General features: G+C 38.9%; 1 protein-coding gene across 4 annotated transcripts in view; it reads right to left on the bottom strand.

Moving 5' to 3' along the window:
* The window catches only part of RGS6 (regulator of G protein signaling 6), a 597,551-nt gene that overhangs the window by 170,760 nt on the left and 409,647 nt on the right, over positions 1 to 17,144 (bottom strand). For all 4 annotated transcript variants that reach the window (XM_007184397.2, XM_057544118.1, XM_007184399.2 and 1 more), the window contains exon 3: positions 15,435 to 15,534. In XM_007184397.2, the coding sequence (XP_007184459.1) occupies positions 15,435 to 15,534 (100 nt within the window). The remainder of the gene's footprint in view (positions 1 to 15,434; positions 15,535 to 17,144) is intronic.

Genomic DNA, 17,144 nt, shown 5'->3' with positions numbered 1-17,144 from the left:
TGTTAGCCACACGGTCTTCCCTCTTGCTGCTGGACTCTGTGTGGACCACCGCCCCGTCCTCATCACAGAGGGATGCTTTCACATAGGCAGATGTGGAAGGAAAGTGTCACACACTGGTGGATAGGCAGGATGCTGGCCAGCCCAATGGGCTCCAACAATGGTTGAAACTCTCTTAATCACTTTTTATGTGGAATCCACAGCTGTAAGGATGAGAGAGACAGAGAACTTGAAGGGTATACAGCAGGCGCCTCGCTTGTGTCTTGTTGTCCCATAGGCTATTAGCCATCAGCTTCGGATTTCATTCCTTGTTGCCAGAAACACTTGTGGGTCCACATCCGGCAGTGGTTGGGGGTCAGGGTCTCTCGCGGAAGCCGTAGTCCCCTGAAAGCGCGGCTACCGCCCGAGAAGGAGCCCCACCTCAGCTCCTTACCGCTGGCCTCTCCACAGGGCTCCAGGGATTCTTAAAGTGGCATATTGCTTTTCATATGAGAAATAAGCATGTTTTTGAAGATCTGCTAGTATTGTAGGATCCTCTGTGGAGGTGGGGGGTGGCTGTGGCTCACTTCAGGGACAGACACTGGCAGTAGTAGTTCTGGGAAGTCTAAACTTCATATTCTTTTAATTCCTGTGGCTGTTCTGCCAATGTGTTCCTCTCCTCAAACACATTTATTACTGTATCTTAAACTCCAGCCACATAAACAAGCTCACCCCTGCTGAAACCTGGCACAGGTTTCCTGTATTTGAGCCTCTGAAAATTCTATTTTCTCCACTTGAAACGACCTTCCTCCATTTTCTCCTCATGAGTAAGGCCTAGTTCTAAAATTATTTCCTGTGGTAGATCATTAGAATATTGGCCTCCAATGAATCGTGTCTCCCTACTGTCAATGTGACACTGCTACTCCTACACCAGGAGATGGAGTTGGTTTCTCCATCCTCTTCAATCTAGGCTGGTCTTGTGACTTGCTTTGAAGAATAGATTGTGGTGGACTTGACATTGTATGAGTTCTGGAGGCTGGGTCTTAAGAAGCCTTTCTGTTTTCATCCTCTCTCTCTTGGAACTCTGAAACCAGCAGGCTGTGAAGCAGTCCAGTCTAGGTTACTGGGGGATACGAGGAGACGTGGAGGAGAACTGAAGCCTCAGCAAAGAGTAGGCACCACTGCCAAGCAAGTGAGTGAGGCCATCATATACCCTCTAGCCTCAGATGAACCATCAGATGACTAGGGCCACGTGGGTGAGACCAGCAGAACAACTGCCCCAATTGCTAATTCATGGAATCATGATCATGAAAAATGGAAAAATCATTATGGTTTGTGGTAGTTGGTTATACAGCAATAGATAACTGATACACATCCTCAGAGAAATATTCTAGATATACTCAAGAAAAACTCATGATTCTCTCCTCTGTGTTTTGTTTATTCTTCTAGTATAGTGCATAGCTCATATAACTATTGGTCTACCTGTATCTGTTTCTCTCACTAGATTAATAGCTTTTGCAAAGCAGAGATCAGGTTTTTACTCATCATCATGTCTCCTGTGCCTACCCTAGTGCGTGGTACAGAGCAATCATGTGGATTTATTACCCAGGTCATATACTCCCCATTTCCTGAAATGCTTTTACCTGCTCTCTGGAACACATGGTCAATCATAAGTAAGATTATTTTTTAATATCCTCAACATTTGCAGTTAATATTCCCTTTATCTTCTTGTTCTTACCAAATAGGCCTGCTTTCCTGTAGCCCTCTTAGGTGGTGCCTATCCTCCCTGCCCCATGCCTTATACCCCTCGGGGTTTGAAGGCAGGAAAGCAACCTCTTTGTTTCTCATGGCTTCATTCAGACTGTCTCCAATCCCTCTCTCTTCTCTAGAGAACACTCAGCTTCGACTTCCATGACATCGGGTTAAACCACCTGTACCCCTTGCTGTGAAAGTCACGTACTGATCCCTGGGTCCCAGCCTCTCATTCCATAAGGACTCACAAGCACCCTCTCTAACACTCCCCAGTAGTGATTTCAATATCCGGAGAACTCAATCTTCCAAAATCATGCCCTCTTAGTTCCTTGACCTCCATTCTATCTCAGTCACTTATTCCCATAGTCATACCTTCCATCTTGTCACCACCAATATATTGCAACCCCTCTACAATCTCAATTTCAAACATCCACTATCTAATCACCACCTCATATATTTCCAACCCTTTTTCTCTCACCTCCAGCTCCAAAATTCCTTTGCCACTGGAACCTACACATTTATTGTAATCATTACTCTTCACTGTTCTTTACCATCTCATGTTCTCACTTCCCTCCTTAGTCGGTTAAAATTTAATGGTCAGGACTTCCCTGGTGGCGCAGTGGTTAAGAATCTGCCTGTCAATGCAGGGGACATGGATTCAAGCCCAGGTCCAGGAAGATCCCACATGCCTCGGAGCAACTAAGCCCGTGCGCCACAGCTACTAAGCCTGTGCTCTAGAGCCCGCGAACCACAGCTACTGAGCCTGCATGCCACAACTACTGAAGCCCGTGCACCTAGAGCCCATGCTCCACAACAAGAGAAGCCACCTCAATGAGAAGCCTGCGCACCACAACGAAGAGTAGCCCCTACTCACCGCAACTAGAGAAAGCCTGCACACAGCAATGAAGACCCAATGCAGCCCAAAATTAATTAATTAATTTTAAAAAATACAGTGAGTTAATGTTTAAAAAAAAACTTAATGGTCAATCATTTTAGTTATGCTCTTGCCTCTCTTTTGATTTATCACGCTCTCATACTTGCTTTAGCCTTTTAAGGACTTTTAATGAAGTCTAATTTTCTACCTGATACATGCCCGAAATCAAGGGAGCTAAATAAATGTGGCTGGAGAAAGATTTGCCTCTCTTTAAATTCATAAATATTAATAATAATCAAGAGGGTCTTTAAGCTACCTAGCCGTCAAAACTCTGTTTCCCTAGTCCGATCTCTTTACTCTTTTAAATGACTATTTCATAGCTTCTAATCTCTTCCCAGTCCTTTAACATCTCTACTGTCTTTGCTGCCCATATTACTAAGAAAATTTAAACAATTAGAAGAAAACTTCTACAAGCTCCCACCACCCCTTTATGCTTATTTGTACCTCTGTGCATTTACTATGCCTTCCCTCCTCCTCCTATGAATACACTGTACATGTTTCTAGCTAAAGCTACCCATGTACCTGTGCATCAGATTCAATCCCTTACCTCCTTGTCGAAATAAGTCCTTGAATTTTCCCTCTTTCTCCTGCACCATTTTTTCCTCTTTACTGAATCACTCCCGTCATCATACAAACATACTGTGACTTTCATATTAATTTAAAAACCTACGTATTCTAATCTCATTTACCCATTTAGACACTACTGCACTTCTTCCTTTTAAGGAAAACTCCTACGAAGGCTAATAATACTCACTACCTCAACTCACTCTCCTCCCATTCTGACTTGAACCCACTCCAGTAAGGCTTTTTGCTCTCAATGCTTCATGGAACACAAACTTATCAAGGTCAGCAGTGAAGTCAATGTTGCTAAATTCAGTGGTCAATTCTCAGTCCTTATCTTACTTGACTATCAGTTACATTTGATATAGTAGATCAACTCTACTCTTCCTTCAAATACTTTCTAGATCTTCTGTGCCCTTCACCGTTGCTAGTTCCTTTGCCACAGTCTCTGTCGCGCTGTGATCTGCACTGGTTGTTAGGAGGGACCCAGGAAACCTAGAAATGGACACAAGTTTTTCATATTAAAGAAGTAAAACAGTACGGATTAACCAAGATGGCGGAGTAGAAGGACGTGCTCTCACTCCCTCTTGCGAGAGCACCAGAATCACAACTGGCTGCTGGACAATCATTGACAGGAAGACCCTGGACTTCACCAAGGAGGATACCCCACGTCCAAGGACAGAGGAGAAGCCACAGTGAGATGGTAGGAGGGGCGCAATCAGAGTAAAATCAAATCCCATAACTGCTGGGTGGGTGACTCACAGACTGGCGAACACTTATACCACAGAAGTCCACCCACTGGAGTGAAGGTTCTGAGCCCCACGTCAGGCTTCCCAACCTGGGGTTCCGGCAACGGGAGGAGGAATTCCTAGAGAATCAGACTTTGAAGTCTAGTGGGAATTGATTGCAGGACTGTGACAGGACTGGGGGAAACAGAGACCCCACTCTTGGAGGGCACACACAAAGTAATGTGTGCATCGGGACCCAGGGGAAGGAGCAGTGACCCTGGGGGAGACTGAACCAGACGTACCTGCTGGTGTTGGGGGGTCTCCTGCAGAGACAAGTGGTGGCTCTGTTTCACCGTGGGGATAAGGGCACTGGCAGCAGAGGTCCTGGGAAGTTCTCCTTGGCGTGAGCCCTCCCAGAGTCTGCCATTAATCCCACCAAAGAGCACGGGTAGGCTCCAGTGTTGGGTTGCCTCAGGCAAAACAACCAACAGGGAGGGAACCCAGCCCCACCCATCAACAGTCAAGTGGATTAAGGTTTTACTGAGCTCTGATCGCCACAGCAACAGGGAAGGAACCCAGCCCCACCCATCAACAGTCAAGTGGATTAAGGTTTTACTGAGCTCTGACCGCCACAGCAACAGTCAGCTCTACCCACCACCAGAGCCTCCCATCAAGCCTCTTAGCCTCAACCACCAGAGGGCAGACAACAGAAGCAAGAAAAACTACAATCCTGCAGCCTGTGGACCAAAAACCAAAGTTACAGAAAGACAGAGAAGATGAAAAGGCAGAGGGCTATGTACCAGATGAAGGAACAAGAAAAAACCCCAGAAAAACAACTAAATGAAGTGGAGATAGGCAACCTTCCAGAAAAAGAATTCAGAATAATGATAGTGAAGATGATCCAGGACCTCGGAATAAGAATGGAGGCAAAGATTGAGAAGATGCAAGAAATGATTAACAAAGACCTAGAAGAATTAAAGAACAAACAAACAGAGATGACCAATACAATAACTGAAATGAAAACTACACTAGAAGGAATCAATAGCAGAATAACTGAGGCGGAAGAACGGATAAGTGACCTGGAAGACAGAATGGTGGAATTCACTGCTGCGGAACAGACTAAAGAAAAAAGAATGAAAAGAAATGAAGACAGCCTAAGAGACCTCTGGGACAACATTAAACGCAACAACATTCGCATTATAGGGGTCCCAGAAGGAGAAGAGAGAGAGAAAGGACCAGAGAAAATATTTGAAGAGATTATAGTCGAAAACTTCCCTAACATGGGAAAGGAAATAGCCACCCAAGTCCAGGAAGCGCAGAGAGTCCCATACAGAATAAACCCAAGGAGAAACACGCCGAGACACATAGTAATCAAAGTGGCAAAAATTAAAGACAAAGAAAAATTACTGAAAGCAGCAAGGGAAAAACGACAAATAACATACAAGGGAACCCCCATAAGGTTAACAGCTGATTTCTCAGCAGAAACTCTGCAAGCCAGAAGGGAGTGGCATGATATACTTAAAGTGATGAAAGGGAAGAACCTACAACCAAGATTACTCTACCCAGCAAGGATCTCATTTAGATTTGATGGAGAAATCAAAAGCTTTACAGACAAGCAAAAGCTAAGAGAATTCAGCACCACCAAACCAGCTCTACAACAAATGCTAAAGGAACTTCTCTAAGTGGGAAACACAAGAGAAGAAAAGGACCGACAAAAACAAACCCAAAACAATTAAGAAAATGGTCATAGGAACATACATATCGATAATTACCTTAAACGTGAATGGATTAAATGCCCCAACCAAAAGACATAGACTGGCTGAATGGATACAAAAACAAGACCCATATATATGCTGTCTACAAGAGACCCACTTCAGACCTAGGGACACATACAGACTGAAAGTGAGGGGATGGAAAAAGATATTCCATGCAAATGGAAATCAAAAGAAAGCTGGAGTAGCTATACTCATATCAGATAAAATAGACTTTAAAATAAAGAATGTTACAAGAGACAAGGAAGGACACTACATAATGATCCAGGGATCAATCCAAGAAGAAGATATAACAATTATAAATATATATGCACCCAACATAGGAGCACCTCAATACATAAGGCAACTGCTAACAGCTATAAAAGAGGAAATCGACAGTAACACAATAATAGTGGGGGACTTTAACACCTCACTTACGCCAATGGACAGATCATCCAAAATGAAAATAAATAAGGAAACAGAAGCTTTAAATGACACAATAGACCAGATAGATTTAATTGATATATATAGGACATTCCATCCAAAAACGGCAGATTACACGTTCTTCTCAAGTGCACACGGAACATTCTCCAGGATAGATCACATCTTGGGTCACAAATCAAGCCTCGGTAAATTTAAGAAAATTGAAATCATATCAAGCATCTTTTCTGACCACAACGCTATGAGATTAGAAATGAATTACAGGGAAAAAAACGTAAAAAAGACAAACACATGGAGGCTAAACAATACGTTACTAAATAACCAAGAGATCACTGAAGAAATCAAACAGGAAATAAAAAAATACCTAGAGACAAATGACAATGAAAACACGACGACCCAAAACCTATGGGATGCAGCAAAAGCGGTTCTAAGAGGGAAGTTTATAGCTATACAAGCCTACCTAAAGAAACAAGAAAAATCTCAAGTAAACAATCTAACCTTACACCTAAAGAAACTAGAGAAAGAAGAACAAACAAAACCCAAAGTTAGCAGAAGGAAAGAAATCATAAAGATCAGAGCAGAAATAAATGAAATAGAAACAAAGAAAACAATAGCAAAGATCAATAAAACTAAAAGTTGGTTCTTTGAGAAGATAAACAAAATTGATAAGCCATTAGCCAGACTCATCAAGAAAAAGAGGGAGAGGACTCAAATCAATAAAATCAGAAATGAAAAAGGAGAAGTTACAACAGACACCGCAGAAATACAAAACATCCTAAGAGACTACTACAAGCAACTTTATGCCAATAAAATGGACAACCTGGAAGAAATGGACAAATTCTTAGAAAGGTATAACCTTCCAAGACTGAATCAGGAAGAAACAGAAAATATCAACAGACCAATCACAAGTAATGACATTGAAACTGTGATTAAAAATCTTCCAACAAACAAAAGTCCAGGACCAGATGGCTTCACAGGTGAATTCTATCAAACATTTAGAGAAGAGCTAACACCCATCCTTCTCAAACTCTTCCAAAAAATTGCAGAGGAAGGAACTCTCCCAAACTCATTCTATGAGGCCACCATCACCCTGATACCAAAACCAGACAAAGACACTACAAAAAAAGAAAATTACAGACCAATATCACTGATGAATATAGATGCAAAAATCCTCAACAAAATACTAGCAAACAGAATCCAACAACACATTAAAAGGATCATACACCACGATCAAGTGGGATTTATCCCAGGGATGCAAGGATTCTTCAATATACGCAAATCAATCAATGTGATACACCATATTAACAAATTGAAGAAGAAAAACCATATGATCATCTCAATAGATGCAGAAAAAGCTTTTGACAAAATTCAACACCCATTTCTGATAAAAACTCTCCAGAAAGTGGGCATAGAGGGAACCTACCTCAACATAATAAAGGCCATATATGACAAACCCACAGCAAACATCATTCTCAATGGTGAAAAACTGAAAGCATTTCCTCTAAGATCAGGAACGAGACAAGGATGTCCACTCTCACCACTATTATTCAACATAGTTCTGGAAGTCCTAGCCACGGCAATCAGAGAAGAAAAAGAAATAAAAGGAATACAAATTGGAAAAGAAGAAGTAAAACTGTCACTGTTTGCGGATGACATGATACTATACATAGAAAATCCTAAAACTGCCACCAGAAAACTGCTAGAGCTAATTAATGAATATGGTAAAGTTGCAGGTTACAAAATTAATGCACAGAAATCTCTTGCATTCCTATACACTAATGATGAAAAATCTGAAAGAGAAATTATGGAAACACTCCCATTTACCATTGCAACAAAAAGAATAAAATATCTAGGAATAAACCTACCTAGGGAGACAAAAGACCTGTATGCAGAAAACTATAAGACACTGATGAAAGAAATTAAAGATGATACCAACAGATGGAGAGATATACCATGTTCTTGGATTGGAAGAATCAACATTGTGAAAATGAGTATACTACCCAAAGCAATCTACAGATTCAATGCAATCCCTATCAAATTACCAATGGCATTTTTTACGGAGCTAGAACAAATCATCTTAAAATTTGTATGGAGACACAAAAGACCCCGAATAGCCAAAGCAGTCTTGAGGCAAAAAAATGGAGCTGGAGGAATCAGACTCCCTGACTTCAGACTATACTACAAAGCTACAGTAATCAAGACAATATGGTACTGGCACAAAAACAGAAACATAGATCAATGGAACAAGATAGAAAGCCCAGAGATTAACCCACGCACCTATGGTCAACTAATCTATGACAAAGGAGGCAAAGATATACAATGGAGAAAAGACAGTCTCTTCAATAAGTGGTGCTGGGAAAACTGGACAGCCACATGTAAAAGAATGAAATTAGAATACTCCCTAACACCATACACAAAAATAAACTCAAAATGGATTAGAGACCTAAATGTAAGACTGGACACTATAAAACTCTTAGAGGAAAACATAGGAAGAACACTCTTTGACATAAATCACAGCAAGATCTTTTTCGATCCACCTCCTAGAGTAATGGAAATAAAAACAGAAATAAACAAGTGGGACCTAATGAAACTTCAAAGCTTTTTCACAGCAAAGGAAACCATAAACAAGACGAAAAGACAACCCTCAGAATGGGAGAAAATATTTGCAAATGAATCAACGGACAAAGGATTAATCTCCAAAATATATAAACAGCTCATTCAGCTCAATATCAAAGAAACAAACACCCCAATCCAAAAATGGGCAGAAGACCTAAATAGACATTTCTCCAAAGAAGACATGCAGACGGCCACGAAGCACATGAAAAGATGCTCAACATCACTAATTATTAGAGAAATGCAAATCAAAACTACAATGAGGTATCACCTCACTCCTGTTAGAATGGGCATCATCAGAAAATCTACAAACAACAAATGCTGGAGAGGGTGTGGAGAAAAGGGAACCCTCTTGCACTGTTGGTGGGAATGTAAATTGATACAGCCACTATGGAGAACAATATGGAGGTTCCTTAAAAAACGAAAAATAGAATTACCATATGACCCAGCAATCCCACTACTGGGCATATACCCAGAGAAAACCGTAATTCAAAAAGACACGTGCACCCGAATGTTCATTGCAGCACTATTTTTACAATAGCCAGGTCATGGAAGCAACCTAAATGCCCATCAACAGACGAATGGATAAAGAAGTTGTGGTACATATATACAATGGAATATTACTCAGCCATAAAAAGGAACGAAATTGAGCCATTTGTTGAGAAGTGGATGGATCTAGAGACTGTCATACAGAGTGAAGTAAGTCAGAAAGAGAAAAACAAATATCGTATATTAATGCATGTATGTGGAACCTAGAAAAACGGTACAGATGAGCCAGATTGCAGGGCAGAAGTTGAGACACAGATGTAGAGAATGGACATATGGACACCAAGGGGGGAAAACTGCGATGAGGTGGGGATGGTGGTGTGCTGAATTGGGTGATTGGGATTGACATGTATACACTGATGTGTATAAAACTGATGCCTAATAAGAACCTGCAGTATAAAAAAACAAACAAAACAACTAATACTAAACTTTCATTGGGTTATTTGTATGGAAATATGTTAATATAAATGTTTCAGACATTACATGAAATTTCTAAAAATCTTATATTTGTATTTGTATGGAAATATGTATGGAACTATGTTAATATAAATGTTTCAGACATTACATGAAATTTCTAAAAATCTTATATTTGTATTTGTATGGAAATATGTATGGAAATATGTTAATATAAATGTTTCAGACATTACAGGAAACGTCTAAAAATCTTATATGTTCTGGTATAATGTTATAAGTAATAATCCTAGTTATTACTTTAAAATGTATATCTCAGAAATAACTAATTTTCTTGTCAACTGCATTATTATGAACTTTCATCAAATCTTTAACCATGGTCATTTTTAAGTCTTTTGTCATTTACAGACAGTTCTGGGTGTACTCTGATGATTTTGCAAATATGTTCCTATAAAAAGGTTTCATCTTCAAGAAATTCATGGAAAAGACTCTGACAAGTACAGGTTTCTGGTAACTGACTGTACTGCTGAACTGAATGAATAAGCATTTTCAGAACTCTAATGAAAAACTGATGAACTCATAAAAGTGCTAACAAAAGATCAAGATGAAAAAAAAAAGAAATTAATTACATGGGACTGAGTGAACTGATGAGGATGAGTATAATTTTTGTGACTTTCTGTCTGAATATAAAAAAAAAAAATCCCACAAGGACTCAGAGGAAAAGAATATACAAATCAATTTTCACTGCAAAGTAAAGGAGCTGTTACAGTGGAGGATTACTGGACTGAATGTCAATATTATGACATAGTATAAGTGTGTTCCATGTTTGGTAATTGCAATCATTGTTGCTTTTGTTGTGGTCATCCATGTACAATGCTTGGTGTCAGTCTATTTATCTCTTGTAAAAATAAAATACAGTGTGTGTGTGTGGGAAAAAAAAAAAAAGAAGTAAAACAAAAAAAAAATAAATAAATAAAGGGATTCCATAAAAAGAAAAAAAAAAAATACTTTCTAGAAAATTTGGCTTCCAAGAAACCATATCCTCCTGATATTCCTTGTCTCCAGCTACTCTTTCGCAATTTGTTTTGCTGATTTCTTCTTTTCTCCATGTCCTCTATATACTAGATTATCCCAAGTTTTGGGTCCTGGACTATGTTTTCTACCTACACTCACTCCCTTGGTGAGCTCATTAATTCCATGGCTTTAATACCATCCATATGCCGATGACTTATGTCCCAGCTCAGACTCTGCCTGAAAAATCTAGATCCACAAACCCAAGTGCCTACTTGTTATTTCCAGTTGAATGTATAATAGGTCCCTAAAATTTGACATGTCTAAAAATGAAGTTTTTGCAAAAACAGACATATAGATGGAGCAGGTTAGAAAGTCCAGAAATAAACCCATGCACTTATGGTCAATTAACCTACATCAAAGCAGGCAAGGATATACAATGGAGAAAAGACAGTCTCTTCAATAAATGGTGCTGGGAAAACTGAACAGCTACATGTAAAAGAATGAAATTAGGATGTTTTCTAACACCATATATAAAAGTAAACTCAAAATGGATTAAAGACCTAAATGTAAGACCAGATATTGTAAAACTCCTAGAGGAAAACATAGGCAGAACACTCTCTGATGTAAATTGCAGCAATATCTTTTTGGAGCCATCTCCCAGGATAATGGAAATAAAAACAAAAATAAACAAATGGGACCTAATTAAACTTAAAAGCTTTTGCACAGCAAAGGAAACTGTAAACAAAATGAAAAGACAACCTACTGAATGGAGAAAATATTTGCAAATGATGCAACTGACAAGGGATTAATTTCCAAAATACACAAACAGCTCTTACCGCTCAAATCAAAAAAACAAACAACCCAATCAAAAAATGTGCAGAAAATCTGAATAGGCGTTTCTCCAAAGACATACATATGGCCATGAAGCACATGAAAAGATGCTCAACATCACTGATTATTAGAAAAATGAAAATCAAAACTACAATGAGGTATCACCTCACACTTGGCAGAATGGCCATCATCAAAAAGTTTACAAATAATGAATGCTAGATAGGGTGTGGAGTAAAAGGAACCCTCCTACACTGTTGGTGGGAATGTAAATTGGTGCAGCCACTACGGAGAACAGTATGGAGGTTTCTTAAAAAACTAAAAATAGAGTTACCATATGATCCTGCAATCCTACTCCTGGGCATATATCTGGAAAAAACTATAACTCAAAAAGATACATGCACCCCAGTATTCATTGCAGCACTATTTACAATTGTCAAGACATGGAAGCAACCTAAGTGTCCACTGACAGATGAATGGATAAAGAAGATATGGTATATATATATATATATATATATATACACACACATATACATACATACACAATGGAATATTACTCAGCCACAAAAGAGAATGAAATAATCATTTGCAGCATCATGGATGGACCCAGTGATTATCATACAAAGTGAAGTAAGCCAGACAGGGAAAGACAAATATCATATAATGCTTACATTTGGAATCTAAAAAAAAAAATGATATAAATGAACTTATTTACAAAACAGAAATAGACCCACAGACATAGAAAACAAACTTATGGTTACTAAAGGGGAAAGGGCGGGGAGAGATAAATTAGGAGTTTGAGATTAACATATACACACTACTGTATATAAAATAGATAACCAACAAGGACCTACTGTATAGCACAGGGAACCCAATATTTTGTAATAACCTATAAGGGAAAAGAATATACATATATATGTATAACTGAATCACTTTGCTGTACACCTGACGCTAACACAACATTGTAAATCAACTGTACTTCAATTAAAAAATAAAAATGAAAATGAATTTTTTGATTTCTTATACTTCAGCTAAACAAACAAACAACCCCCCTGCCCCATTCACAGTCTTTGTCATTGAACTTAATGGCAACTCTGTTCTTCTAGTCACTCAAGCCCAAAAGAGTGGAGTCATCATCAATTCCTTTCTTTCTCTCATATTCTACATCAGATCTAGCCCCAAATACTATTCTGACTTTAAGCTTGAATTGGAATCTGACCACTTCACATATCTCCAGTGCTGACAGCCTAGTCTGAGCCACCATTTTTACAATAGCCTCCTATCTGGTGCTTAACCTCCCAACTCCCCAGAGTACTTAGAAAGCAATAGAGTGATCTTGTTGAAATATAAGTCAGAGCATGTCACCCCATGCTCAAAGTCCTCCGGGGGCCTTATAATGACCAAGAAGCTACACGATCTAGCTCACCATTATCACTCTGACTTCATCTCTATTATCCTTTCTTTTCTTCACTCTATTCTAGTTCCCTCTTCTTAGTTCCTCAGTACACCAGGGACATGCCTGCCTTGGAGTTTTAGCACTGGCTTTCGGGAATGCTTGTTCCCTCAATATCCACATAATGCAACCCCTCATCTCCGTCCATCTTTACTCAAATGTTACATTCTCAGGAAGTTCTTGCTTGGCTACTAGTTCCAGAATTTTAACACTCCTATCCCCTTGTCATACTTATTTTCTTCATTGGTCTTTATCACTATGGAAATTCTTCAAATTTTCCTTCTTTATTTTATCTCCTCTACTAGAATCTAAATTCCATGAGAGCAGAAATTCTGACCTGTTTCATTTACTTCTGAATCCCCAGTGCCCAACAATGCTTAGAAAATGGTAAATACCCAGTAAATATTTGTTGAATGAATGACCAGGCATACTGAAAGAAGAACCAGATGGAACTCTAATAAATAAAAATAGAATAATTGAAATAAACACCTGAAAGCTAGATTAAAGGTAAAATTATTTTTCAGAGAACACCACAATGTCAATGAAAGAGATATATGTCATTGTTCATCTTAAGAAACTAACATAAATTTGGTACTGAAACTAGCATAAATTTGGTACCGAAACCAGCAACGAGAGTAAATAAGAAAACCAACAGACCCATCTTGCCCATGAAAATAGATACAAAATCCTGAACAACATTTTATCAAGCAAAATCCAGAAATGGGTGAAAAAATATAATATATACTAGCCAATATTAGGGTACAATTCCATTTATATAAATTTCAGAATGAGAGAATACTAAGAATGCAAGCATCTTTCATTATCCAAATCTACTTGGTACTTGAGTTCAGACAGTGACAGTCTGAATAATAAGTTGGGATACTTACGGGTACCTCAACTGAGTACATTTATTTTTTAAGGTAACATATAGTATATTGACTCTTTTTTTTTTTTTTTTGGTTTGCTGTTCTATGAATCTTGACCTATGTATAGATTGATGTCACCACCACTAACCCAATCAGAATACAGAACTGTTCTGTCATTCCATAACTCCCCCAACTCCCAATCCCTGGCAACTATTGATCTGTTCTCTATCACTATAGTTTTTTTTTTTTTTTTGGTTTATTTATTTTTTAGAATGTCCTACAAATGGATTCATATAGTATCTAACCTTCTGAGATGGATTTTTTTCATTCAGACAAATGACTTGGAGATTAATCCAAATTGGTGCATACATCAATAGTTCTCTCCTTTTTATTGCTGGATATGGATGTACCACAGTCTGTTTATTCATTCACCCACTGAAGGACATTTGGGTTGTTTCCAGTCTTCAGAGATGATGAATAAAGTTGCTACGAATATTGACAAGTTTTTGTCTGAATGCAAGTTTTCATTTCTCTTGGATAAGTACCTAGGAGTGGGATTGCTGGGTCACATGGTAAGGATATGTTTAACTTTGTAAGAAACTTCCAGAGTAGCTGCATCATTTTACCTTCCCACCAACAGCATATGAGAGTTCCAGTTGCTCCATAACCTCACTGACACTTGGTAGTGTCAGGATTTTTATTTTAGCCATTCTATAGGTGTGCAGTAGAAACTTAGTCCTTTTGTTTCCCCCAAATGGGAAAGCAAATAGCCAGATTTTGATAGGGAATCATCTAAAATTTTATCTTAATTTATTTGGTTATTGGTTTGGATAGTAAGGGATACACACCTATGTGGAAAGATTGTGAGGAAAAGCAACAATTTGTTTAATATAAAAGTAGATAGTGGTTCCTCTGGTAGAAAGGGAGGTAGATGCCATCCACTACATTCCCTAGAGGCTCTAAGATAACGAGGATGTGTTATTTATGAAGCGGCATGGTGGTACATGTGACCTGTTCTATTCTTCTTAAAACTATACCCATGTGTTTGATAGATTTCACAATTAACAATTTTTAAAGAGATATTTGAGCACAGAAAACACACAAAACCCCCAAAGTAATGCAGAAAAACATTTTAAAACCACTTCTTTCAAGAGTTCAAGTATAATGAGTTAAAACACTTTAAAGCATTTTGTAGAATTTGAATATAAGACTTTTTTTAAAGCTTGTTTAAAACTAAAATAATTTCCTTAATATTTCTGTGCTTGTGTACACCCCATAGGCGAAATGGCTGATGGGCTAGCCAGTTTGTTAATGAGTTTGTTTCTTTCCAGAAGCCTCAACCATAGGCTGGTCATGGTTAGACCATTCTTAATGACTGGCAAAGAGTAGTTTCTTCCTAGAAACCAGGATCAGAACTTGACTTTATATAAGAAGCACAGTGAACATATCATCTTTGCTATTCACAAACTATTAGACACCTCCCAGGTCACAGTCAAGGCTACACAACACTTCAGCAACACTTCCTTGTTGCCATCAACATCTTGTAAGGAGAACATTTACCTGTGACAACACTGGGGATTTTGGAGAGAAAGCTCTTGACTGTTCTGATAGGCACACCACCTGTCTTGTCATCTTGCATCTTTGTAATGATGTCTTCAATCTGAAAGAGATTAAAGAAAAGAAGTGTCATTGTATCTCACAAAGTAATAGTAAACAGTACCTTTATAAATAGCCAAAATGTGGGAACATGGATGCCAATAAGAGATATTAGGAAAAGCCTCTGCTTCAGTCAATAAACTTAGTAGCAGGATCTGCTATGGGCCAAGTGCTGGGGATAGGGAGGCCAGGGGGTTATATATAAATAGCATAAAGCATGGTCTGTAAGAACAACCACTTGCCCCCAGTTCAGCAAGTAAGGAGAAAGAAATTCTTTTTTTTTTAATTTTATTTTAATATTTATTTATTTATTGGCTGTGTTGGGTCTTCGTTTCTGTGCGAGGGCTTTCTCTAGTTGTGGCGAGCGGGGGCCACTGTTCATCGCGGTGCGCTGGCCTCTCACTATCGGGGCCTCTCTTGTTGTGGAGCACAGGCTCCAGACGCGCAGGCTCAGCAGTTGTGACACACGGGCTTAGTTGCTCCGTGGCATGTGGGATCTTCCCAGACCAGGGCTCGAACCCATGTCCCCTGCATTAGCAGGCAGATTCTCAACCACTGCGCCACCAGGGAAGCCCAAGAAATTCTTGATAGGATTGGATTCAACATGCAATTCAATATGTATGTGATGAAATTCCTCCTCTTTCCTAAATTGGGTTTATATATAGGTTGAGCCATATGAAATTGCCACATTCAACCTAAAAATGGCAATTTCCTATAGTTTAACCTAACATTATTAACATACTGCTGTTAGAAGTATAGGCGGGGCTGCCTTTGGGACCAGAGAAGGATTCAGCCAGAGTCACATAGGGGAAAAAATAAAGAATATAAATCAAGATATGGAAAGTGCTGATGTGGAGAAGTTGGAGGACAAGTCTCATGGTTGTGAGTGGTGGATGAGGGGCGTCACCTTTAGCCAGGACTAAGATGGAACAAGAACACGATCCTCTCCTTTTGGACTAGAGAAGACCACACTACCATGAGAAAGACCATGGTGGGCTACGGCCTGGAGCCAGGTGAAATTGTATTGACGAGACAAGATACTGTGTACATAGATTGAAAACAGAACAGAGAGAGGAGATGGACTACCAAGGATGTAGGTGCCTAAACTGGGAAACCAATCTGTAGCTGAGAATTTACCAGCCAGATGTAATTTCCTGGGCAGAAATCTTCGGAATAGGATACAGAGCAACCTGTAACAAGGACATAGATCTTTTTGTTTGGTGAGTGGTAGGGAAGGGCAACTGGAAAAGGGAAGAAGATAGTGCTTAGTTTTATCACATATTTTGTTCCCCTAAGCAATAGAATGTATTTGAAACACCAGGATGGATTCACTGAGTGCTTCCAGAGTAGAGTCACATAATTTTAAGTCTAGAAACTTAAAGCTGGAGTTCCCCTAGTCTAATGTACTAGTATAGCAATTTGTGGGTAAGTGAGTTTCTCAAATCACATGACTAACAACTTATTTGAAAGAAATAGGTAATTTGTTAGAGACAAAGTTAGCATAAGATATAACGTAATAATAATAATAATATACAATAGCCAAAATATATTAAGAATTTATTATGTAGGTACTATTCTAAGTACTATAGACATATTATCTTATTTAATTCCCAT

The sequence above is a fragment of the Balaenoptera acutorostrata genome, chromosome 3, assembly GCF_949987535.1.
Source record: "Balaenoptera acutorostrata chromosome 3, mBalAcu1.1, whole genome shotgun sequence".
In the NCBI taxonomy this organism is placed as follows: domain Eukaryota; kingdom Metazoa; phylum Chordata; class Mammalia; order Artiodactyla; family Balaenopteridae; genus Balaenoptera; species Balaenoptera acutorostrata.
Note: the sequence above shows the minus strand (reverse complement) of the source record. Positions and strands in the feature narration are given on the sequence as shown.